The 27,637-nt window shown below is 38.6% G+C and overlaps 1 protein-coding gene across 4 annotated transcripts in view; it reads left to right on the top strand.

Annotated features, from left to right (window-relative positions):
• NCOA7 (nuclear receptor coactivator 7) overlaps positions 1-27,637 on the top strand; it is a 156,037-nt gene that overhangs the window by 65,494 nt on the left and 62,906 nt on the right. For all 4 annotated transcript variants that reach the window (XM_061207653.1, XM_061207654.1, XM_061207655.1 and 1 more), the window contains 2 exons: positions 8,336-8,556; positions 25,522-25,601. In XM_061207653.1, the coding sequence (XP_061063636.1) occupies positions 8,336-8,556; positions 25,522-25,601 (301 nt within the window). The remainder of the gene's footprint in view (positions 1-8,335; positions 8,557-25,521; positions 25,602-27,637) is intronic.

The raw sequence follows: 27,637 nt of genomic DNA, 5'->3' as shown, positions 1-27,637 counted from the left end.
CAAAATTAGACTAAATGAAAAAAATGAATGCACATTTCAAAGGGTGGCACTAGAATCAGGTACATCTACAGATTTTTCCAGGGATTACGCCTGAACTTTTTGGTTTTATTTAATCATAATTCCAAGAGAGACTTTTCATTAGGTGAGTGTTTTGTTTCATTTTGTTTTTCAATGATTCCCCCCCGCCCCCGGCTTTAAGTTTGATTTTATTTGGCATTTATCCCAGTTGGGAATTTGCAGTGGAAATGGAAAACTGACCTTCCATTTGTGAAATCACAAAATGAAATGGAATACCAGAAGTGATGTTCTCCTAGAAATAATAAATAGCTTTGTGCTGGTGTCTAAATTCATAGCACAGTTAACTAAAGTTAATATTTATGTACAGTGAGAAGAATAATGTCTAGAATCTCTCAGACACCTTCTTTGTTGTGTTATACTCTTTTTATATGTTACCTCATTTTCTTGGATCTTGAGAAATCCCCAAGTAGTGACAACAACAGTGGCACAACCAAGTAGGAACATCTGGTTATTGAGCTCTTACTGAGAGCCAGGCACAGGTTGTGTTTAATAGTACAGGCAAGCTTTCCGTGTACTACTTAGTTTAATCATCAAAAAACCCCATCTGAGGCCGTTGTTTCCCTTTCACAGACAAGGAACCTGAGTTGAGATTTAGTAACTTGCCTGAAGATGCATACCTAATAAAGAATAATGAGGGTTCAAACACAGATGTTTCTGGCTCACAGGCCGTACTTATTCTGTGGCAACACCCATTTCCCTGAGTCTGGACATGGCAAGAGTCTGGTTTAGGCAACCGGGAAAAAACAGCCAAGACTCTGAAGGTCAGAACAGTACAATGACAAGGTTGCAGTGGAACAGCCAAGATCAAGAACTAAGAGAAGGTCCCCTGAGGGCCACAGACCAGCTCTGCCTTGATAAAGAAGGGGATTGGGGTTGCAGTGCAGCAATTTACTGTGATAGCTGCATTCCGAAAAAAGAATATACCTCTGAACGAGATTTAGCAAAATGTTGTCATAGCTATAGATGTTTGGTTTTTTAAAATGTATTTGCCTTATAATTACAAAATTAATATATATGCTTGCTGTATAAAAAAATTCAACACCAAATTATGTAAGTGTAAAGTAAAAGTTACCCCTCTTCTCTCTTTCCCCATTGACCAACCATTTTTCCGTACCTATATATCTAAACCTATGTACATATATAGCTAAATGGAATAGTTGTTGGTCTTGGAGGGTTTTCTTTTATTTTTTGTTTTATTTCACAAAAATAGGGTCATACTATAATACTGTTCTATAACTTTTTAAATGAAATAATATTACATCTACATCTTTTATGTTAATACTCCTATTTCCGTACAGAAGCAATTTTGAGGAGAAATATTTGTATCAAAGAAGACTATATTGGGGGGTGGGTGAACTGGGTGAAGGTGGTCAAAAGACACAAATATCTAGTTATAAAATAAGTTCTGGGGATATAATGTACAGCACGGTGACTATAGTTAATAATACTGTATTGTATATTTGCAAGTTACTAAGAGAGTAGATCTTAAAACCTCTCATCACAAGAAAAAAAAAGCTATGTGTGGTGATGGATGTTAACTAGACTTATTATGGTGGTCATTTCATACTATATACATATATTGAGTCATTATGTTGTACACCTGAAGCTAATATAATATGTCAATTATATTCCAGTAAAAAAATATGCAAGGCTATTACATGCGGTTTGGGAGGTCACAACTTGGACCTGACCTGCTTGAATACTTCCAGTGACGGGGAGTTCCCTTCTTGGTGAAACAGCCAGTTCCACTATTGGATTGCTCTGTTAGAAAGTTATATTGAACTAATGTTTATTTTTTTGTGACTTCCTCTTGCTCATTAATATGTTCTCTGGAGTTCCACAGACCAAATCTCATCCCCTCCTTACCTGTAACTGGATGAAATGAGACACCAAGGGGTATGCTTAAGAAAATTAAAAAATGAAAAAACTTAAAAAAAAAAAAAGGTAAAAGAAAAAGAAGATTATATTGCCTCCATGGCTGCTCAGTTTTGACATTTTCTACTTTTCTTCATGGAGATATTAGCTCCAAATTGTAGAGCAGAGCTTCTTTGCCTTTTTTTTTTAAAACATCCTTTGTATATGAAGGGTGTTCTTTCTTAACCTCTGGATTTTCCCAGGGCTGGAAGCTCTGCAGTGGAATATGTAATCAGATGTGGGGGAGCACAGGAAAGTGCAGACTCTTAGGAAGATTTAGTTTGGATTTAAAAGATTTTTTTTTTTTAACCTCAAAAATAGCTTTAGCACATTTCCTAAGCTCAGCCAACTGTTAGAGGCAGACAGGACCTTGAAAATCATGTCAACCTCTTGCTTTTGTTTACCTTAGAAGTCCTGGAGAGTTTATCTTATTTCCAAAGAAGGTCACAACTGACTGTCAGACAGCCAAGCCCAGAACCTCCTTCCTTCCTGTGAGCATGTTCTCCATTGAAGCCCACCAGGTTGCCAAACCATTCTCCCTCAAATAGTTCAGAGAATTTCCAAAGTCCAGTGGATTTTATTTTAAAGTCAAGGTATATATATGCCATAACATACCTTTAGGAGAGATCCTGGAGGCCCTGTGGCCATTGTGAATTCCTGCTCCACAACTTAACCAAGCCCTGTGACCTTGCAAAGTGGCCCTCATTTTTCTCAGCCTTCCTTTTCTTATCTGTAACATGGAGATAAGATTGCCTACCTCCTTGGCCTTTTGTGAGGATAGGATAATATTTATAAAGTACATAACACAGTGGCTGGTTCATTAGTCAACTCAATAGTAGTTGCTGTTAGAAGAAAGCTCTTTCAAACTTTTCGTAATAATCTTTTTTAAAAAGTAGAACTCAATTTTTAAAATGTGACAATATATGTGTTAAATTATTGTAGGAAGGAGACTTCAAAGACTAAATACTTAAAAAATTTTGGCGGGGACTAGATGTTGTACGTGGTTTAAAATCCAAAATATATAAAAGAGAAGCAGAAAGTAATTTTTCTTACTCTCTCTTTCCCCACAGCTACTACCTTTCTTTAGCTAACTCACTTTACAAATTTTTTGTTATACCCTTGTAGACGTATTCTATGCACATACTCCATAAGCTTTAAATATGAAACGATTTCTGTCTTCAGTCTTTTCCTCTAGTCTCTTGCTAATAGGGCTGTCTGTTGAGTCAGCTCTAGGTCAGCACTGTCCAGTACTTTCTGTGATGACAGAAGTGTTCTATACATGTGTTGTTCAATACAGTACCCACTAGCACATGCGTCTATTGAGTTCTTAAAATATGACTCTTGTAACTGAAGAACTGAATTTAAAGTTTTATTTAATTTTTATTACATTTAATAACCACAGGTGGCTAGTTAGTGGCTACCATATTAGACTGTGCTGTGCTAGATATTTATGTCTATGGCACTTTTTATAGAAACACATGGACCTCAAATTATGGAATTAAGGAAAGAGTCATAGAGAGCCACTAAGTTAATATTAATGAAATAAGTCTGTAGTTTAATATATTTTTAATTATATGTGGTTAATATATTTTCTTTTTAAGTATCTAGAAAAGGAGATGAGAGTTTATTTTTGAGAACATGTTGCTAATCAAAGAAAGCTGTGAAATGACATGTTTGTAGGAGAGCAGATCTCAAACAAATCAGAACGTAACCTCATTTATCTATTTATTTTTTCAAGAAGTATTTATTGAATAGCTAATGTGTACCATGCATCGGCCCTGGGAGTATGGCATTAACAAAACCTAAACAAATCCCTGCCCTCATGAAGCTTTCACTCTAGTGCTAATGAAAGCCTCCTCTCTCCATTTGGTGCCTTTTTGTGTTACATTCCACTGGCGGTCAGCAAGCAACAGGGGAGACCTCTGCAGAGACAAAGAGAGGAACTTGCTCCAGGCCCTTGGCTTTGATGGCCGCCAGTGCTCTAAACTTATTTCCTTTAGTAAAGGAAAAAGCTTCAGAGGAAAACAGTTTTCATTGAGCTACTAAAAAATGCTTTCTTCAGCAGTATCACCTTATTTATTTCTGTAGTCTGCTATGTCTGGGTTAGGATACAAGTAGGGGGAAAAAGTGAGGTGTGCATATGTCTTACAAGTACACACAATTTTAATGTAAAAAGAGCTAAGAGATTCCAAAATAAGCCCTTTAGTATTCCTTTTTTTAAAATTGAAGTATTGTTAATTCACAATGTTGTTTTAGTTTCAAGTGTACAACAAAGTGATTCAGTTATACGTACATACATACATATATATATTCTTTTCCAGATTTGTTTCCATTATAGGTTATTACAAGATATTGAGTATAGTTCCCTGTACAATACAGTAGGTCCTTGTTTATTTTATATAGTCCTTTAATATCCTTTATGGAAAGGTACGTATAAGAAGCTCAGAATCACGATGGTGAGCCACACTGCCTCATTCTTCTGCCCTTGGGGAAGGTCTGCCTAGTGTAATTGCCCCTACCTTTACATTTTCTCCCCCAAACAGTGATTGCCTCTTAGTGTTAGCATTTCATTTGATTTAAGTGTTATTTTTATTTTTCTGCATTTTCAAAATTTCCTAGTATGAACACATATTATTTTCATAATAAAACAAAGAACAATAAATTATATTGTAAAAAAATAGTTCAGTCAGAGAGATGATGAAAGCCTGAAATCATTCCATGGGAGCAGAGACCAAGAAAAAGAGGTGTATTTGAGAGGGAGAGATTTAGGAAATAGAATTGACAGGGCTTGGTTACAGTAGTGAGAGGAGATTGTGTAATAAACACTTGTTTTATGAAATTGTGATCTACTTTTAAAAAAGACAAATGAGCATCACAAAAGGTTTTTTGTTTTTTAGTTTTTTGGTTTTGGGGGGGTTTTTTTGGATTCACAGCAATCAAATGTTAAATATGTCTCACCATTTTCAATCACTCATCTGTTTAAGATGACTTGACAGGTAATTTTTTAAAATTAATTAATTAATTTTGGTGGCATTGGGTCTTTGTTGCTCTGTGCGGGCTTTCTCTAGTTGCGGCGAGCGGGGGCTACTCTTCGTTGTGGTGCGCGGGCTTCTCATTGTGGTGGCTTCTCTTGTTGTGGAGCATGGGCTCTAGGTGTGCGGGCTTCAGGAGTTGTGGCACGCGGGCTCAGTAGTTGTGGCTCGCAGACTCTAGAGCGCAGGCTCAGTAGTGGCTCAGTAGTTGTGGTGCACGGGCTTAGTTGCTCCGCAGCATGTGGGATCTTCCCAGACCAGGGCTCGAACCTGTGTGCCCTGCATTGGCAGGCGGGTTCTTAACCACTGCGCCACCAGGGAAGCCCCAGGTAATTTTATTTTTTTTTTGCGAGCGCTTTCTCTAGTTGTGGCAAGCGGGGGCCACTCTTCATCACGGTGCGCGGGCCTCTCACTATCGCGGCCTCTCCCGTTGCGGAGCACAGGCTCCAGACGCGCAGGCTCAGTAGTTGTGGCTCACGGGCCCAGTTGCTCCGCGGCATGTGCGATCTTCCCAGACCAGGGCTCGAACCCGGGTCCCCCGCATTGGCAGGCAGACTCTCAACCACTGCGCCACCAAGGAAGCCCCCCCCCCCCCCCCCCCCAGGTAATTTTTTTAGTCCACCATATAAATGTGTACATTTGGGGCCATTAAAAAAGCTTTGGTGAAATAAAGGGAGTTTATTTTCTTATGTAACTTTTTGTTTCCAGTTATCTTAATTTAGTAATAACAAAACCCTTTTGTGAGAATGTCTTAGAATGATATTGATTCGAAGAACAAAAGGGAAGGCTTAAAAGATAAAAGCCCTAAAAAGGAATGTTTGAAGAGCATTAACTATACCACATTTATCAGATTGGCAGTTATCCCCCCTTAGAAAAGTGTTAACAATGTATTTCCATGCTTTGGGGAAGGATTTTACAGTGGGCTTCCAGAACTCACATCTGATTTCCAGTTACAAGATCAGAATGTTCCACTCATATTGATAACCTCCAGAGAAACAAATTCTCATGAGTTCTCTAGTCAAAACAAAAGATGTAGCTGATTGATTGTAAAATTACTGAAGTGTTAAATTGTACTGTCTTCTGTTAAACAAGTTTGGTACTGCTATTATCTAGCATTTTTTTTTCTTTCTGAAATAACAACTATGTTTGGCTGTATGGGTTGACAATAATGGTCTGTGTGGAAAGGGGGGAAAATGAATGAAACAATGTATCCCATTTTGTTATTTCCACGTGTGAAAATCAGTCTCTAATGAGATGTCTCCAACAGTGCTGCTGTTCATCAAAACATATGCCCTAGATCTGAGTGAGTTTAATTATAGTGGGAACAGTGAAATAAGGACATTTAAATTAACTTACAGTAGAAAAATTCAGGAGATTAAGAAGCAGCAACATATCTCAGTCTGCATAGAACTAATTTTTGAAGTCTCTTTTTCTCTCCTCCCTGGAAGGAATCATTTTTGGAAATGGGCAGTAATGTTCATCTCAAGCATGTTTTTGTTAAACCAGTATATCAGAACAAGATCAGCATGTCCTTCTGGATACAGAGATCAGCTCTTTGCATAGACCTCCCTAAGCAAAGAGCTGATCTCTGTGTGATATCCAGGTTACTGCCTATTAATTTCAGCCTCATACAGAAATCTTGATCGAGAGAGAAATTGTTTTATTAGGAGCATTATCTGACTCACCTTTGCAAAGAGCCACCTACTCTTTTACCAGAAAAAAACAGTTTAAAATCTGAGGATAGAAAATAAAAACATGCTTACTGGATATAATTCCTTTTTATGAATTTCCAATTTTGTTTAGTTTGTGTTCTTATTTGTTTTTTTACAAGTAAACCTAAAGAGAGAGCTAAGCTAAGAGATGGGGAATATATTCATTTATGATTTTTTTCCAGCTCTCCTTTCTCCTCAGCCATATACTCATTTATTAGCTAATGAAAATATAAGAACTTGGCTGCTCAGTGAATAACAGCTTAGTTGAAATGTTTTGTTAGAACATGGTATGGTACCTTTATCTCAAAAGATGAGTTTTTGAACTATACCATGAACTTTTTGAACTAAGCATGAACTATACGATGCTTAGTTCTCATGTCATCCTATGATTGCATTTGGGTATATTCTACTGTTTCTGTTTGTTTGTATTTTACTGTTGACACATATTTTTTCAATTGATCCTAATAAAAGACCCCGTTAGATAGCTAAGCCTTCGTGAGGGACCTCTTTAGACTGTTAAATTATTCCAACATTACAGAGCAAATCAGCATAAAATCAAACCTTAGTCCCTGTTTGATCCTACAGTTATCTCCTTTTTCTCCCAAAACATTTCATCCATTGCCCAACATCAAATTGTATAGATGCTCAAGAGAGCAAAGGAAATAGACATGTGTGTGAGAAAGCCAACTGTGCCAAGATAGAAGGGGGGAAAATGATCCTAATTTTAAAAATGTTTATATATGACCAGACTGCCACATATAGTAGAGGCCAAGGCCCTTATTCTTTACATTCTGGGGCGGTAAAAACATTCTTAAGAAGGACTAGTGAGTACAGAGTGACACGTCAGTTAACCAGAGTGATACATCAACTGGAAAATATTTTGAGTTACTGGATTTCTGTGAATTATGATAAATTTCTTCTGTTATATGTCTTTGACTTAGAAATGAAGAATTGAAAACATCAAATATGTTAACTAATGTATCAGTCAGCTATTATATTAGTAATCATAACAACTATATGTTGTCATTGTGGCATTTTCTATCTCAGGAAATGCAGCTCTCTCTTCACTACTACTATCATATGTGTAAAGGAAAGGAATTACTCAGACCTGAACCAGTTCATACCTTGCCAAACCTTTCTACTCAGTGTGTGAGCCAATTATAAAGGATTTGTTTTTATAAATGTGCTTGCCCATCAGTCCAAAGGTACCCTTGAAACCAGAAACACTTAAAAAAAAATGTAACACACTAAACATGGCATTGTAGTAGGGTAGCTGCATATCTTGATAAAAAATACCCAACATTTTATAGCCTATAGAAGAATCTAGTATTTCCTCAGGTCTAAAGCATTTCCCAGTGATTTTTTTTGAGACATAAGTATGCAGGATATAAAACTGAGGAAAGGCCACAGATCTCCACATAAGAATTTTTAAGTGATTAAAAAGAAAAAAAATAACAGGAAAGTGTAATTAACAGTAATATAAAGAGTTTTCAATATCAGTTAATTAGTTTCTCAAAGCCCAGTAGCATGAAATTAATATGATTCCTCTTAGCAAATTATTTCTCCAATGTTTTTCCTTTTTTTTTTTCTCATCCCTAGATTGAAAAAGAAAAAGCAAGCCAAACAAAATGCAGAGACAGCCTCAGCTACGGCTACAAGGACTCATTCTGGAAAAGAAGATGCTAGTACAGTCATTTTAGAACAAGACATGTGCAACATTGCTGTGGAAGAGGAATATATTACTGATGAGAAAAAAAAGAGAAAAAGTAATCAGTTAAAGGAGATCAGGCGTACAGAACTAAAGAGATATTATAGTATTGGTGAGTATTGGTGGCAACTTTGCGGTATTTTCATTTAAAAAATCTGTAATAGTTTTTAAAAAATGATAGTTTGTAACTGGTCATAATATATAATAATAATAGTAACAGTTTATTGAGCAGCTACTATGTGTGTGTGTGTATATATTTAATATATAATCTTGTGTAAAGGGAACGACAATTATATAATAATTTATATTTATATAAATATATATAAATCTTGTGTAAAGATATATATATATAATATATATATATATAATCTTGTTTAAAGGGAATGAGAATTAAATAATGTTGGTGTGTCTTGTTTAATTTTATGTTCCCAGCATCTAACACAGTGTCTAGCACATTGTGTCTGTTCATAAATATTTATTAAATGAATGGTCACTTTCCTTGTATGAGAAATATTTTTCTTAATATTTATAGACATGTCCATAAAAATGTTGATTGAAATGCCTGCACTGTTTCCTAGGCAATAGGAAATGGAGGAGAAATGGCCTAGCATCCATTGGTTAAAAAAAAAAGACCACGATGATGATGACTTGAGAGTTGTAGCTGAGGGGAATCGTAAAATGAGTCCACAGTATCATGCAGTTTCTGAGGATAGTCATTGCATCTGCAGCTGCATTAGCACAGGTGGCTTGTCTAGCATGATGGGGGTGATGATCCTGCTTTACTTTACCATCCATCTCATACCTACTGCTCCTATCACATGCAGGCCTGGAGTATGTTCAAAAGAGAATGCAAAGGGACTTCCCTGGTGGTGCAGTGGTTAAGAATCCACCTGCCAGTGCAGGGGACATGGGTTCGAACCCTGGTCCAGGAGGATCCCACATGCCGCGGAGCAACTAAGCCCGTGCACCACAACTACTGAGCCTGCACTCTAGAGCCCACAAGCCACAACTACTGAGCCCGTGGGCCACAACTACTGAAGCCTGTGTACCTAGAGCCCATGCTTCACAACAAGAGAAGCCACCATAACCATAAGGTTGCACACCACAACGAGGAGTAGCCCCCGCTCGCAGCAACGAAGACCCAGCGCAGCCAAAAAAAAAAAAAAAAAAAGAATGCAAAGAAAGGGAACCAGGAGATGAAACTTGATGCGGCACACGGGTTACAGTGTACTTGAGATTGCTAGGCTCAGAGACAGAAGACTAAGGAGGTCTCTGAGAACAAACTGCAGTCCAGTATATGAAACCTGGGCTGGTAGCAGGCACTTGGTCCCAGTTGATGCCAAAGTTACCGGGGGACAGATCTCGTCTCTGTGTTAATGTAACTCTCTACTAGTGCTCATCAAAGATAAAGGTGGGCTGCCATTGGGATGGTTATAAATGAGGTTTTGCTGGCATTGCTCCAACAGAGGCAGATGAGGTATCTGCAGTGGAAAGCCTGTGGTTTGTAGTATTCCAGTGGGTTCCTGTGATTATGTCATATATTACATAGCTTCATGGATGCTTTTAATCTGAAGCCATTCAGCATTTTATAAAAAGCTGTAACTGTCAACCTATTGAAAGAGACTTCTGTGTGATTAATAAACTTCCTCTTAAAATTTTAAGTGTTGAGTATTATCCCTAAAAGGGAAAGAGGAGTAAGGAAAGTTGCATTTCACATCTTTTACAGTGTACACATTGGACATTTGAAAATGTGTGGTTTTTACAGTTGTGCAGTTTAAAATACTATCTTTTCTCATCCTACTTTAAATGCTGCTGCTTAAGAAGTATTTTTAAATGGAGACATTTTGCTCTGTAGGGTTTCCCTGAAGGAGGTTGATAGAGTCCTATCCATTGAGATTTCTTTTTTCATGATGCTGTACTAACTGCAGATGCTGCTTTGGGATAGCTTTTTAACGTGCTGCACTCTGTTGCATGTGTAACACTTTGAATGTGAAACAATACCCTTCACTCTGCTCTTTACCTAACTAACTCTTACTAGACTTCACCAAATCACCTCAGTCATCTTTTCTTCCAGGAAGCCCTCCCTGTCCCTGGACAGATTAGACTTCCCTTCTGCATTGTCATCATGGATTTATTTATCTGCTCTCCTGTTTACAGGCTGCTTTGGCTTGGACCCTGTATTATTAGCTTTGTGTAGCATCTGCATTACAGGTGCTCTTTAAATGTGCATTGAGTGGATGACATGTACATAGATGAATGAATACTGTGATTTGTTTGAGTTTCATGAAAATTCTGGAAGGATGTAGGCAACATTACAATAGTTGAGTCAGAATTATCCTGTGATTTTATTTGGTGACAGTTAAGTAAAGAGATGCCATTGTAGCTTTTCATTTTCTCTCAAGAATGGCAATGATAACAATGGTTTGGAGGTTTGAGGCATTTTCTTAGGAGAATCCAGTGCTTATAGAAAACTAGTAGGTGGGCCATTGAGTCCCAGGGTTCCTTGTCCCTTTTCGCTTCTGACTCTAGCTGACAGACAGCTGTGTTGGCAGGTTTGCTTGATCTCACAGGGCTGACGTGGCATATTTCCTAGATTCCCATCCCAGAATGTTGTCCCGTACCACTAGGTGGAGTATTAGACCTCAAGTCAAAAGTAATTCTAGTCCAAGTTCTTTTGGTGGCTCTAGTCTGGGGAGGAGAGATGCTAAAATGGGAGGATCTTGTCAGCCACATTAAGGATTTGGACTTATCCTGTATCAGTGGGAAGCCGCTGGGGGAACTCCATTAACTGTCCGTTTTAAGAGGATAAATCTAAGGACAATGGATGGAAGTGAGCCTGAAGGTAGGTTGGAGACTGGGGCAGAAGAGAAACAGCACCCTAAGGAGAAATTTGCTCATAGAAACAGCAGTATTTGGTGACCAATGTAGTGTGTGAGGGAGAAAAAGAACAGAGTCAAGAACTGACAAACTGGAAAACTCAAGAAGAAAGAAGGAAAATAATGAATTTGTGTTTGGAGGTATTTTAGAGGTACCAAATGGATTTGTCTAGAGGGACCTGGATTTTAGGTGAAAGGCCTGGAAATTGCTTCTTAAAGGTGTGAGGTAAATATGTGTAAAAGAAGTAATCCAGGGAACGCACAGAAAGTCAAAACAAAAAGTTAATGGAGGGACTTCCCTGGTGGCGCAGTGGTAAAGAATCCGCCTGCCAATACAGGGGACGTGGGTTCGAGCCCTGGTCTGGGAAGATCCCACATGCCTTGGAGCAAATAAGCCTATGCACCACAACTACTGAGCCTGCGCTCTAGAGCCCGCGAGCCACAAGTACTGAGCCCACGTTCCTAGAGCTCGTGCTCCACAACAAGAGAAGCCACTGCAATGAGAAGCCCATGCACCACAACGAAGAGTAGCCTATGCTCGCCGCAGCTAGAGAAAGCCCGCGCACAGCAACAAAGACCCAACGCAGCCAAAAATAAATAAATAAATAAATAAAAAGTTAATGGATGACAAATGATAACTTACAGAAAAACAAACTGGAAGGATCTATAACAATATGTTGATTATTGTTTTCTCTGGGTACAGAAATTGCAAAGGAGTTTTATTTTCTTTATGTTCTTACACATTACACAGTTTAAATTTATTTTTAATATTAATCAGAAAATTATAGAGAACTGAATAATGTAATAGAGCAAACCCAAGGGCTTTAGAAAAAGAACATTAGATAAATGTAAAGTTCTATCATCAATATAAAAGAAAATGATTACTTTCTGTAGGTATCTATTTCCACATCTATAACATTACCTACCTGATTTAAGGAAGCATATTTTGACAAAATAATGTTTTTTACTTATTAAATTAGATTTATCTGTGCCTCATGTAAGCCTTGGGTAGTAATTCATTACTCTCTCCTACCACTTCGAAAAACACTACAGCTAAGATACTGATAAAAGATTTTATGGAAAGACTGAGTCACTAGAATTGCCTTGTAACAAAATGGTGCCAATTCCAAAAGTGTTTTGTTTTTGAGAGGGGAAGTAGGAGAAAGGAAGGGGATTAATTACATCGAGGCAGATGGCATCAGATAAATCTAGATCTAGCACCTAGTGTAGCACGGGGCACACGGTAAGCATCCACACAAAAGCTTCTAACATAAGTGAACTCAACCCTTCTATGCTTGCACTTGTATTTACTGATATATAGGGCTCCTTATTCACTTATTCTATTTATTTATATAAACCCTTAAGGAATTGTTTGAGAACAATATATTTTTATAATTTTATATTTTAACAATGTTAATATATTTGTCAAAATTAGCTATTAAGTTATAGTTAAGTTTGACACAAGTAGTAGGAATGTTTACATATGTTTCAAAAGATGTTTGGTCCATATTACAATATCAAAATATATTAAGTTGCATGAATTATATCTCAAAATTCTCTTACATTAAAGGAATACATTATTCCTTAATCTTAGAATAGTACACATCTTTGCTTCTATGGAAGTGGAGATAGGAATGGGAATTTTACAAATGTGGATAATGTCTCAGTGGGAAGTTCTTTAACTGAAACACAGATATATAGATGTAAGACCTGAAAGAGATAGAGAAATTTTATAAATATGGGAGGCAAGCCTAAATTGGGATAAAATATATCACTATGTTTTTGTAGTGTTTTAATATAAAAGGTTAATACTAAGAATCCTGGGTAGTAAAGTAGATATTGTAAGAGAATTGGGAGGTTATTTTAACAAACAGAAAGTACTTAGGTAAGAGTTTGGTCAGTTTTGTGGTTATTGCAGTAAAGATTTATTTAGAGAAAACCTCTGCAGTGTAGAAGAATGAATTTAGCTTTTCAATAATAAATCTGCAATGTCTAAATCATTTCACATCATAGTTTTCCCTCCTGAGTTCAAAAGGAACTTAACAAGAGTAAAATAAATGAAATTCTCCACTTTTCCTTCGTTAAACATTTTTGGGGTTTGCTACAGGATGAAAGTAACCAACTATTGAATTACTTCTCATGATGGCAACCCTGACACTTTTCCTCATACAGATTACTTTTTCTTAGGGTATTTTTTAACCACGTGTGTGAAGATTTCCTATCTGTTGCTTATCTTTGTTTCACTTAGCAAGTTCAGAAAGCCAAAGATGTGCTATTCTGATAAATTAATTCCTAAACGTAAAAGTAGGTCAAACCACAAACATACAATAGCATGACTCTTCTGTTCAAAAGTAATGATCATTCTAGTGCTTTAGAGCTCAAATTAAAGGATTAAAATGGACTTTGATGTGGAAAGAGGATATCAAGAACCTTATTCATTTTTTTTTAATCAAGCAGTGTATAAAGACTTCAGGGACTTGGGTATAAAATAAATTGAAATTATTAGGATGGAAATAATTAGGCTTGTGCTTCTTGGGGCCATCAAGGAAGTCAGACTAATGTTTAAAGTGAAGTCATACCATGAAAGCCTAGGTGGTGAACAGGTCCAATCTGACAAGTGCCCCCAGAATGCAAAGGATCATCACAGAAAGAATGCAAGCGTTAAGAGAGAAGATGACAGATATGGGAGGCATAAGTGAAGGGCCTAGGAATCAAAGGTGTTCTTGGTGAGGTCAGAACAATGGGAATGGAAGCAGTAATCAGACATAGTGTAAGATAGGAAGAATGCTTTCATGAGCTGAAACTCGTATCTGACTTTTGAAATCAAATAGCTCATCATATTTAAGCAAAATTAAGGGGAAAACTCTGCACTTAAATGTGGCAAATGTTTACAGGTTATGGATAAATGGTAAAAACAAACAAAAAAAAAACAGGCAAAAAGGAAAAAAAAACACAAAAAACTTAAAAAAATGTTCCCTACAAAGGAACAGAGAAGAGAGGCACAGACTTCTCCACAGCAGTGAACACCAGAGGAATTAAATCTCCTTCAGAATTGTGAAGTAAAAGTTGTTTTTCAGACTCAAAGACAACAGGACATCCTCAGACATACTAAGGTTTCAGGAAACATACCTTTTGTATCATACCTTTCTTAAAATAAAGTTACTGAGAGGGAGTGATATTTTTTTCTGAGACACATGTCAAAATGTAGTCCTCAAGAATGAAAAAGTCATTTTTATGTATTTATTTATTTTTTATTTTTGGCTGTGTTGGGTCTTCTTGCTGTGCGCGGGCTTTCTCTAGTTGTGGCGAGCAGGGGCTACTCTTCGTTGTGGTGCGAGGGCTTCTCATTGCGGTGGCTTCTCTTGTGGATTGCGGCTTTAGGTGCATGGGCTTCAGTAGTTGCAGCATGCAGGCTCAGTAGTTGCGACATGTGGGCCCTAGAGTGTGCGGGCTTCAGCAGTTGCGGTGCGTGGGCTCTAGAGCGCAGGCTCAGTAGTTGTGGCGCACGGGCTTAGTTGCTCTGAGGCATGTGGGATCTTCCCGGACCAGGGATGGAACCCATGTCCCCTGCATTGGCAAGCTCATTCTTAACCAGGGAAGTCTTGAAAAAGTCATTTTATAAAAGAATTGGTGGTCAGCATTGCAACTAATAAAACATAAAATTAAAAATACATATAATGATTGTAAACATGACTATAAGTAGGAATATAAAAAGGCATCATAATTCTTTTTTCCAGCTTAACTGAGATATAATTGACATAAAATTTTGTAAGGTTAATGTATACAATGTGTTAATTTGATACATGGATATATTGCAAAATGATTACCACCCTAGCATTCACTAACACCTTCATCTGGTCACATAATTACCATTTCTTTTATGTGGTAAGAACATGTAAGAGGTGCTCTCTTAACAACTTGTAAGTATAGCATACAGTATTTAACTATGATCACCATGCTGTTCATTAGATCCTCGGAACCTATTCATCTTATCGCTGGATGTTTGTACTCTGACCAACGTCTCCCCATTCCCACAGCCCCCAGGCCCTGCTAACTGGCTGGGTTTCGCTCAAGGGAACCTCCTTCCTTTGCCTCACAGCTCCAGCCCTCCCGTTAACGCAGTATATTGTAATCCATTCTAGTCACTTAGTGCAGCAGCTGTGTTTGACAAAACCTGCTGTATTAGTTCCGTCTGAGAGTCTAGTCCTCTTATGACTATGGTGGTCTGCATCTTGCAAGTCTTGTTTCCTGCTCAGTCCGTCGTGTGATATCACATTCGTATATGAGAAATCTCACTTTTAGAGAAACACTCAAATGTGGTTGGGGCCAAGGGAAGGACAACAGATTAGACTAAATAGGGTTAGTGATTTTTCAGTTCGAGTGATTTTGAAAAATCAAATTAAAAGTGAACTGGGGAGAGTGCAAGGGGAAAACACTGATAGGAGGAATGTGGTCGGATCTTTTTGGAAGGCAGTTTGGCCATTTTTATCAAGAGCTTTACTTTTGCACACCCTTTTCCCCAACAATTCTGTTTGCAGAAGCTTACCCTAAGGAAATGATCATGAGCGTAGTGGATTTGACCACAGCGACTATCATTGCATGTTTAAAATAGTGGGAAAGTTAAAATAACTTTAAATGGAATACTATGTGCCATTTTTTTGTTTTCAATATATGTTTTTTTAAATAATTATTTACTTATTAATATTTATTTATTTGGCTGCATCGAGTCTTAGTTGCGGCATGCGGGCTCTCTAGTTGTGGCGCGCGGGCTCCAGAGTGCGCAGGCTTAGTTGCTACGCGGCATGTGGGATCTTAGTTCCCCGAGGAGGGATCAAAAGCGCGTCCCCTGCACTGGAAGGCAGATTCTTAACCACTGGACCACTAGAGAAGTCCCACCGTTTTTTAATGATGAAGAAAACAGTTAATGACGTGGGAAATTTTCACAAAATATTGTTACAGTAGAAAAGCAGGTTGACAATAGTGTATAGACTACAATTCCATCTTTGTGTAAAAGAAGGAGAGCTGTTGGAAGTATATTTACCAGAATGCAAACATTGTTTCTCTCTGAATGGGGGTAAAATGGGTGATTGGTATTTTCTCCTTTCATTCAACTGTATTTTAAAATGACCACAGATAGTTTTGATTCATATAGAATTGGTTTTCATGTTTCCTATATTTTCTCCTAAAGCTTAAATTCACTCAGTTAAGCCCTTGATCCATTTATAAAAAAGAAAAAAGACATTTTGAAAGAGTTTTTCAGAGGGTGGGAAGGAAGGTGAGAAGGAGAGGAGAAGCAGCACCAGACATGAGGAAGAGCAGAAAGAATCTGTGGGTATTTTGGGTGCGTGTCTCCTGTGGGCTAGATGCTTTATTTCATTATTTAATTTTCTACTTATCACGATCTACTGCAGGCAGTAGTAGCCTATTCTATAAATGAGAAAATCTAGAAGCTGAAAAAGTTGCAGAAGTTCCCACCACAGCTCAGCATGAAGCAGGGTTTAAGCCAAGGTCTCTGGTACCAAAGCCCGAGTGAAACCTCCCCCATCTTTCTGCTTCTCCTGAATCAACTCTGAGAGAAAAATAAGGCGAAAGTTAAATCACATTTTAGTGTCTTGTCCACTGCCTCAAGAGCATTGTTGTATCTTAGTAAGGAAGAAAAAGTTGAGTGTACATGGAATTACCTTTTCCCCTGAGCTATAATGAGTGATGATAAGGTTGGAAGTTCTCTCTGGGCTTAACTACTTGACCTAGTCACATACGTAGTTACATTCAGAACGCTCACTGGTTTTACAACGAAATCAAATGCTGAGAGAACAACTGAAATAACCTGGTTCCTCAGAGTCAGCGTGAGACTAGTTCATTCATTCCACAGTACAGCATTGGTGGTATAGTGGTGAGCATAGCTACCTTCCATTCATTCTACAAACAGTTGAGGGCTTGCTCAGAGCTGAGGGTGGTATTGGGCTCTGAGGTAAAACGTTCCGTGATAGACAACTCCTCTGCCCTTCTTACAGTCTAGGTTTTACTTCAGTGTGACTCATTTTAATCAAGGACTGTAGTGCCTGTGATGTGCTTGAAAGAAGGAAAATAACATCTACTGCAAGCTGTTTCCCTTTGTGTCAACTGAGGATGAAACATGGAGTTTACACTGAGTACAGGGTTTTTCCTCATGTTCCTACCCTTTCCAGGCTCAGGAGAGGAAGGCTCCTCATGGCACAGCTGTTTAAACTTTTATTGTTAACAGTTTATGATCAGGTATTCCAGAAGTTACCCTTAGAATCCTAAATAATAATATGGAATGTTTTAATTGCACTCTTGACAGAGGCAGGTCAATAATATGGGAAGTGTGCATCACCAATAGAGAAGATGTGACTTCTTTAATCAAAGACAAGTCCTGTATTTTCTTCAAAGACATTTATGACTTTACTTTTTACTATTAAATCTTTGATCCTTCTGCACTGATTTGAGGGTGATCTGGGTTTTTCTCTAAATGTTAGCTGGTGTTCACCAACATCATTGAATAATAATCCATAACGTTTCCTGAGCCCTTTTTCCGCACATTGTGGAGTGCTTTACCTGATCGAATTGCCTTATCTAATCCCTACAGGAACTCTCTGTGAGAGTCCAGTTGGCATTCCCATTTTACACCCTGGGAAACTGCTTTCACTAAGTAAAGTCACTTGTTCAAGGTCACACAGTGAGCCAGGGGCGGACAAGGACTTGTTCTGTCTGCCTGATGCCAGAGCCTCCTCTATAACAATAAGTTAGACACTTATGTGAAAACTCAGCCTTTTCTTTTCTGGTTTATAAAGGTACCTTTATTTTACATGAAATTCTTTCAATACAGCTCTGATTTTTAGTTATTTCACCACAATGTTTTAATTGCTATGGCTTTATAATTGTGTGTTTTAACATCAATACAGTATACCTACCCTCATTTCTCTTTCAAAAATAATTTTGGATAGTCTTAATGTATTTAGCTTCTAGTCTTATATATTTATGCCTGGTTAACAGTTTGACACGTTTCCCTTCTCCAAAATGTTTTTAAATTTTTGACCTAAATCGCATATAATTTAAAAATTAATTTGAAGAGAAAGTGAAATATTCACAAGAATGATGTTTCCTATTTAGGAACATTATATGCACCACCCTGTATTCAAGCTTCCATTTATATACTTCAGAGAACCTTTAAAACTTTTTTTATGTATCTCTTGCCATTATCTTGCTGTATTTATTCCTAGATATTTTCTAGTTTGATACCATTATGCTGGAACTTTTCCAAATAGTTTTTATCACAAGTATAAAACATTGCTACATCTGGTCACCTTACTGAACGATTTTATGATTTCTGGATGTTTTTATGATGTTGGCTTTTGAGGTAGATAATTAATTCATCTGCTAATAATCAAATTTTCATTTCTTTCTTTTCAGTATTTAAAACTTTTTTATGACTAGAGATTCCAGAACAAAGTTGAGTATAAACTATGATAGTAGGGATTCCTGTATTTATTTTGGTTAGTGTTTTACTTTTTATATTTGCTTTTGGTTTCTGCTATAAGAATTCATCTGTTTACTCAGGCATGCTTTAGGAGGATTTAGAATAGTGTTTATAGTGCTTAATTCTAGAGACCATTGGGGAACAAGTGGGCACATGGAGTCCATTCTGCACACATGTTGCCTTTCAGGGCTCTAAAAGGTGGCCTCCAATAAAGGGCAGGGGTTCCCTCTTCTTCCTGGGGATTTCCAAGCTGTCTCCTTATGTTTGAAGTGTTTCTGCTTTCATCTCCACTACAGAGTTTATTTTTATGACCTTGAGTACTTGTGGTTTAGCCTTGCCTCACATTCGGTTAGCCTCTTTGTTGTAATTTAGTGGACTGGGAGATACTATGCCCAGAAGCCTTAAAAGCTTTGCTGGAAGTGCTCTCAGGCACTTGTCTTCGTAGAACAACAGGAATAAAAAGAACGGGTGGAGCTTGTGCAGTGCCTGTGGGTATCCCTCCCACTGCATACCCTGGAATCTTCTGTAAGGCTGGGGTGGCGGCCTCACTAGTGTGTTAGTTCAGGCTGCATTTAGGTAACTAACCAGGCACTGCAGTCCTGGAAGTGATGTCATGAAGTCATTTAGTTTTCGTTCTTATGGGGAAATTGCTTTTGGTATACAACCTTTAGGGTTTCATTGCTTTTTCAGAAGCATATTTCTCCTTAATATCAAAGAGTAACTAAAAAAAATAAAATAAAATAAAAAAAAATAAAAATAAAAAAAAAAGAGTAACTAAACATTCTTCATCATGTTAAGGAAATTCACTCCTATTCTTAGTTTTCTAACAGTTGGATTTTTAAAAATTTTATTCTTTTTAAAAATATAATAATGGCTGTTTAATTTCACCAGATGATTTTTTGATATGTATCAGAGTGATCGGATATGGTTTTTTTCCTTTAAGCAATTTATAATCATCTATCACATTAATGCTATATCACTCCCGTATTTCTGGAATGAAACCTTTTGCTTATGGTATAATTCTTTTAACACCCTACTCTGTTCAGATTGCTGTTTACTTATGTTGACTGCAGTATTATTAATTGCATTTGTTAAAGACTTACTCTGTGCCAGGCTCTGAGATAAACACTGTGCCCATTATCTCATTTAATCTTTTGAACAACATTGTGAGATCTCCATTTTACAGATAAGGAAACGGAGGCACAAAGATTTCAAGTGACTTGTTTAACATTGCACAGCCATGAGGGTTGCTTGGTGAACCCAGCTTGTTTCGACCCCAAAACCAAACAATAATCAGAAAAATGTTGGGTGACATAAGGAAAATGGCACATGACCTGACTTTGATTAATATCATCAGATTGCCATAACCAAATGCATCTGTTCCCAGTTTAGGGCTATGTCTGTCATTGGAAACAGATTTTCCTGTTTACAAATCAGGGTACCCTTTTCTTAGATTTAGAGAGACATAGACAATTGTTGCTCTCTGAATCCACATCTTTTGGATGCCATAGAAACCATCCTTCCTCTTCAGACAAGTGTGTAGTGGGTCCTGTGCTTTCAGCTTCGTGTACCTATTCAGATGGCCTTATGATAGAGACGGAAGGAAGGGAGAGAATTGATTGTTCAAGAGGAGTAAGGGCAGAAGGGGCACACACACCCAGTAGATGTAAGGCCAGAGAAAAATTGGTTCTGATATAATTTGAAAACCTGATAATTTTCAACGTTCTGTTTGTGCTTGTTCAGATAGTTGATAATAGAAAAAACAAAGCTACACACTGACTTTTCTATCCTTCCTCTATCTATGTAGAGCGTATGGAATCAAGATCCAGGGAATTCACAGGTATCTCTTTGTTTCTGTTTTCAAGTACAATAATGGATAATGTCCACTGTCCTGACTTCACTCAGTCCCCAGTGGTCTGTGCCAGGAGCCAGGTGCTCAGGTTTCAGTGACATTGATATTGTCTCATTCTTGCTGGAATTTTTCCAGAACTGAAACATATAACCAGAGCTGCATTCCTGAACACCTCCATCCACCTTCCCCTATCCCCCTTCTCCCCAGCACACTCACATTCACACCTGAGATCACTACTTGCATCCTCAAAAATCCCCTCTTTGGATCTGAACCTCTTTTATCTTTTCCCATAAACCTGTTCTCCACCTGTGGTAGGCAGAATAATGCCCTCATGCCCTCCCACCCTCCCCAAAAGATATCCATGTCCTAATTTCCAAAACCTGTTAGGTTACACAGCAAAGGCGAATTAAGGTTGTAGATGGAATTAAGGTTGCTAATCAGCTGACCTGAAGGAGGAGCACATCCTGGATTATCCAGGTGCCCAGTATAAACATGAGGGTTCTGAAAAGTGAAAGAAGGTGGCAGAAGAGAGAGATCTAGAGAAACGGCAGCATGAGAGCACATGGCTTGGTGTTGCTGGCTTTGCAGATGGAGGGAGGGACCTTGAGTTGAGGGAAGTGGGCTACTTCTGATGTGAACAGGCCAGGAAACCGGTCTTCCCCTATAGCCTCCGGAAAGAACTGCCTGCTGACGCCGTGAATTTTGCCTGGTGAGACCCACGTCAGACTTGGAACGTACAGAACTGTAAGATAGTACGTTTGTGTCTATTTTTTATTTGGAGCCACTAGATTTGTGGTAATGTCTTACAGTAGCAATAGGAAGCTAACACATCATGTCATTCTCCTAACCCCGTCTCGGTGCCCCTCACCTACCACTCCTCGAGCTCCTGCTGCCCTGCTTGCATGTCCTAACCCCATAGGTGGCCATGACAGCCGGGGATTTGCTTATTTCTTGCATGGTCTGTCACCCTGATGTTGAGACCCACCCCTGGGGGAACCCTTACTGCTTCTTCTTGTTGCTTCTTTTGGTATTCATTTTATTAAAACCTGATCTTTGCCACAATAACTCTTCCAAATGTCACAACCCCTTAAACCCCCAGTCCTGTCTTCACCTCCTTACATTTTAGCAAATAACTTTACTGATAGGGTTAACACCATCTGTCTTGAGATCCCTCCACTTTTCACCTCAGGACCTCTGTGACCTCCCAGTTACCTGTTTCCAGGTTTCCATCTCTCATCCTCAGGGTAACATTTGACAGTGTCAGTACAACTTTCCTTTAACTTTTTTCCACGCCTTTGTGACATTACACTCACTTTCCTCTCTTTCCAATCCTCCCCACCCGCCAATCAGCCACACTTCTTTTCGCCGCCCCCCCCGCCCCCCAAATCTAATCCTTCCTTAGGTTCTGTTCTCAAACCTCGGATATTCTCTTGGCAGTTGTAACCTCCACGACTTCACAGATCACCTAGTGAAAGGATTCCTTTACATCCGACTTTTATGCCTTTTCAGGCCCTGGACATCACCTTCTTTTAGCCCCAACACATGGAGAGAGAAGAGTCTTTCTGTAAACATATCGAGCATCTCCTCAGATGCAGGAGGCAAGAGCCTGGTTTTCCGGACACCCCTGGCCCTCCTGTGGGCTGGGAAGGGAGGAGGAAGCAGGGCTGTGGGCAGGGCACCAGGTCCACCTGAGGTCAACACAGGTTCTCCCCGTTCCCTGTTTCAGCCCCTCCAGGATTTATGAGAAACGAGACAGGTTAGGCAAAAGGGCTTATGTTTCATTCTTCTAGGGTTTTGGTCAGTTTTGTCCCAGTTACATTCTTACTGGGTGGGAAAAACTGGCTCTGAAACTTTTCAAAGGTGGGGCAAATAGGAGGTATAGTTGCTTTGTTCTGAATGGCTTCTGAGGATCACCTGGCCAATTTTCTCCTCTGGCAGTAGATACTTTTACATCATTTGCTTCAGGTTTTTGTAAGCAGGGGAAGGATCCGAATTTGGATAGGTGTAAAGGGCCTGAGGCCTAAAGCTTGAAGTAGAGGCGTCAGGTGTCATTGAGAGATAATTCCATCCTTGTGGATGGCCATGAGTCCTCACCTGAAGTGCTGGAGGTGGAGCCCCCTCCTGAAGCACAGCAAAGTAGCTCTTTCCAAGGAGGCTCAGGTCTATTCCCCACTCTCCGCAGTGCCTTGTGGACCATGTGCTGCAGAACCCATCTAGATAAGGTATCCAGGACTTCGCTTATTGAGACAAGCAGCCGGCCATCTTGAAAACTTACTGCAAGAAAATATTTAGGAAGTAATATGAAGCCTTTCCTTGGGCTATACTGATATGAAGACATTTGGGTCCTTAGAATGTGCCAGTTACTTCTCTGCTTTCTGTATTCAGTCAACAGTAAAACTTAGTGTTCGGGTTGTGGCTTTGATTGGTTCTGATGATTTTCCTGGTGTGATGCTCTATCAGTGAAAATGTTGCCCACCATCAAACTTGTCAGGCTCATTGATCTATATTGGAAAGTTCATGCAAGCATATATAACGGGTATCATATTAAGGCACAGGATGCTCAAAGATGGGTACATTACGGTCTTTACCTCAAGTATTTCAAAATCTTAGACTCTGGTGGGTTTTTGTGTTCTTTTAATAATACTACTGTGATTGCCATTTTTCTGGCCTACCCACTTGTGCCAAAGGAAAGTAATTTTTGTACTAATTCAGGTGTACATAGTTAAGTTTATCCTGGAAGGTTCAGCCAGCACCTGTCTTTCTTTGGCAGCTGACTGTATGGAAACTCTCATGATTTGGTGGCTTACAACAGTGCCCCCATTGAGACCAGAGATGATTATGCACAGCCTATGGAAGGGCATGGGCTGAAGCTGCCACAGATGGGAAACAGCAGCTTAGGTTCTAGAAATAGGAAGCACCTACAGAAGGACATGCAGAGACTGTGCTGAAAGCACGAGAACCTAAAGGGACAGCTGTTTATGGTGACAAAGAGAAGGACAGGAGTGTGGGACAGAGAGTGGAGCTGAGATAGTAACAAGAATGAACACCAGGTAGATGATAAGAGTTGTAAAATACTGTGATTGGGTTTTTCAGTAGGCTGTGTGGAATCTCCTGACCTGCAGTATTTGGAGATCTGAAAACCACAGTCAGCACAGGCTCACCTTCCTGAAGTAATTTAGATGTGGTCACCTGACAGAAGGGAGGTCATTTTTTACAGCAGAGGGATTTTTCAGGGTATCTCTGGTTCTACAAATGACTAGAAAAGGATACTAATAGCAGCATCTATTTTTTTTTCTTGGTTCTTAATTTAAAATAATGTAAAGGAAATACTTCAAAGGCAGTAAATCCCATGTGAATGAACTATTTTCATATTTCTGTGTTACCTTCCAGCTCTCATCCAGTTCACCCACATTTGTTGTGTAGTTGAAATGATATTGTTGGTTTGCGTGTGGGTGTGGGGAGTTGTAGGACCTCAGATGTAGAGGGATGCGTTAATCACACTTCAGAGTGCATGGCTTGTCATCACTGGTCAGAGCTGGGCCCTTCGTTATTTATTCATGAGTTCCTTTTTATCCTCACTCCCCACTCCCGTTTCTCTCCCCGCTCCACTCCATTCTATTGTGTTCAATGTGTATAGGCTTTTGTCTGGATGTGGCCTTGAAAAATGAGTGTAGTTGTTTTGTGGACAGCTTTTTAAAATATACATAATGATACCGTTCTGTACGTCTCATTCTGTTTCTCTCGATGTAAACATGTCGCAGTGTATACTTCTGGCTTGTTATGCTCTGGGATTCTAGGCAGTAATTAGATATATTTTGCTTACCCTCCTGCTCCCCACTGCCACAGATACTGTTGTTCTGTGTACCCTCCAGCAGGTTACTTCATGATATCTCCTGGGAGAGGATGTGTATCTGTGGGTTAGTTTGCTGACTCATACGAGCTACATATGTACTTAATTTGCTGGGATGGCTGTACCAGTTTACATTGCTAGTAGCAGTTCACATCTTTGCCAACGCTAGAATTATCCAACTTTCTGATTTTTGCCACGCTAATAGATGTAAAATGATGCTACGTCTTAATTTGCATTTTTCTGATCTCATACAAGTTAGAGCATCTTTTCATAGTTAATTCAATTTTGTACTTTTTGTCACTTAATTTGTATCCATTGATATAGGTCTCTCTGGTTTTCAGTGTCTGGGTTGATACATTTAATCATAACAATTAGGTTGAATCATATGCAGCTGCCAAACTATCAGGTTGACCAGTTTGACCCTTAAAAATAGCAAAATCTGTGGTCCAACTTAATATGTTGTTGAACATATAGGTCTTTACAAGTTTTCATTATTATAAATAACACTGCAGTAACCATATGCTGTGCATAGCATTTTTCTTCTTTTGAATTTTTCCTTAGGATAAATAAGGGAAAGATTACTGAGTCAAAGAATGAACATTTTAATAGCTATTGTTACATATTAACAAATCACCTTCTAAAAGGGCTGTACTGATTTACATTATACATTATTATACATCATTTATATCGTGAGTGTACTAGTTTTACTTTAACTTCATCTTTATACATTATCATTGAAACGAATACTTGAATAACTACAAAGCATAACCTCATTGTTATTTGTACTATTTGATCACAGTTAACATTAATCATTTATTCAAGTATACATGGATGAACAATATGTTTTTATGAGTTTGGTCTGTTGGTACATTTAGTCCATTTTTCTTTTAATCCTTTTTTTTTCAAAGTCAGTTCGAAAGTGGGTTTTAATATAGTGTAGATTACCCTATCCTCAATTTCTGAAAATGAAATCATTCACTTATATACATTTTATTCTTCAGATGACAATCAAAACAAAACACATGATAAAAAAGAAAAGAAGATGGTGGTTCAGAAGCCCCAGGGTACTATGGAATACACTGTAAGTATAAACAGGTAGAATGAAAGTTTGTTCATACCACTAGATTTACATAATATTTCTCCCTGACACATCCTGCCCCTTAGTCATTTCTCTTCCTTCCTTATTTTTTCCCTGGGTATACCTGTTACTTGAATTACCTTTTGATATGCCAAGGATGACCAATTTCAGATGTCCATCCCAGACTTGCCTTCTGAGTTCCCAAACCAAAGATTCAGTTGTCTACTCAAACATTAACTTAGACCTCCGTGCTTGGTCTTTGTTCAAGAAGCAGTGGCTCCATCACCCATACAGTTCTACAAACCAGAACCTTAGCCTTAACATCTTCTTCCCATTACTCTCCATGTTCAGTCTTCCTTTCCGTGACCATCCAGCAAGTCTAGGCCAGATCCCTTCATTTTTCTCTCTCATGGAATCACGTTCCTTTACATAGTTTATCTCAGTTTAACAATATTGATTCACTAGTGTGATTGTTATATCTAGATTGTGCCTTAATTCATATACCCACGGAGAGAGACTAGGTCCCTCTTTGGTCACCACTCTGTTTCTGGTGCTTGCAGGGTATAGGCCTCCATCTGGTTGAATCAGCACATGAATAATGCAATGCATGTGTCCGTTACTGCACCTCCACATTAATGTGCTTGTCTCTTTCATTGCGCCATGAGCTCCTGGAGCCCAGGAGCTGTGTCTACTTATCCTAGGCCTGGCATAAAGTGTGCACTCAGTTATAGATCTGTTTTAATTCACTTTGAGCTAGCATTGCTGAAGAGTGATCTCTGACTTCTAGAAAGAAATTAAGTGCTGTTGCCATTGCCCCTGTGTTTTCCTCATGTGTATTTATTTTTTACTCATTATTTGTGTGCCATGCCGGGCTCTATATAAGGCAAGCAGCAAGGCCTGTCCCTCCCTGCCATTTCTTCTGGAATGGTGAATCCTCTCCAAGCTTCTATAGCATCACACTGAAGAGCCCTGGCACCAGCATTTCATGCTCAGTGCTCTGTGAACATCCCTAGGCATCTTTCTATGGTTTATAGGCTTGGTCCTTTCCAGAAAGGATTTGGGGGTGATTATATATCTCACATTACCACTGTCTACAATATATTGTTGATCCCCATAACACCTAGCACAGTTCCTTACCTCCTAGAAGACACTGAGGAAGTGTTGGATTATTTATCATTAATAACAATATTAATTCTAAAGCCATGTGTGTATCCTACAGTGTGATTCACGAGCCCCTCCAAGGAAATGAGAAGTATCTTTGCTGGGAGATGCTTCACATAGGATGTACTAAATAATGCAGTGAGAGTAAAAAAAATCAACCCCAAATTAATTCATATATACAGGTGATCAAATTAGTAATTCAGATCTGTCCACCTGATTGATTTATGTTATGGAGATTAGTTTTAGTTGGCAAGTTACTCTGTGTACTTGTCGTCGGAAATAAAAGGTGATCCATAACTTCATGTTTAGAGAACCATGATCAGAACCACTTACCCGATTGCTTATATTGCCCCAGAGCTGTGGATGTTCAAGCATTCTGTTTAGTTTCAAACATTTAATGATACCAATATCCCTCCCAGGGTCTCTAACTTGGTTCCATATGTATGTCCTATCCGTGTGTAATAACGGCAGATTGTTAAAATTTTTCTCCTTTCCTGAAGCCCCTATACATAGTATCGTCAAGTTTTTGTGTAAAAATATGAAGCCAATTTATTGATCACTTGCCATGAAGTAAGTGCTCTTGAATTAGAAATTACAATTATGTATCTCAATTTGGATGAAGAAACGGAGGTACAGAGAAGTTAAACAAATGACCCAAGATCACACAGCTGGCAAGTGGCACATTTGGAATTCAGGTCCAGCAGTCTGGCTCTAGTCTATATTATCAATCTGTGTCTTATACTGACGCTAAACCCTGAAACCCCCCGGATTTGAATATATTATGTAAATATATAATATTTGAAAAAAATATATTTTAAAGAAGTTTTTTCACTTTAGTACAGGTGATTTTGCTCAGGGTAAGGTAGGGGCATAGGTTA

The sequence above is a fragment of the Eubalaena glacialis genome, chromosome 12, assembly GCF_028564815.1.
Source record: "Eubalaena glacialis isolate mEubGla1 chromosome 12, mEubGla1.1.hap2.+ XY, whole genome shotgun sequence".
Taxonomy (NCBI): domain Eukaryota; kingdom Metazoa; phylum Chordata; class Mammalia; order Artiodactyla; family Balaenidae; genus Eubalaena; species Eubalaena glacialis.
The sequence above is the reverse complement of the archived record's forward strand: the minus strand, read 5'-3'. Positions and strand labels throughout refer to the sequence as shown.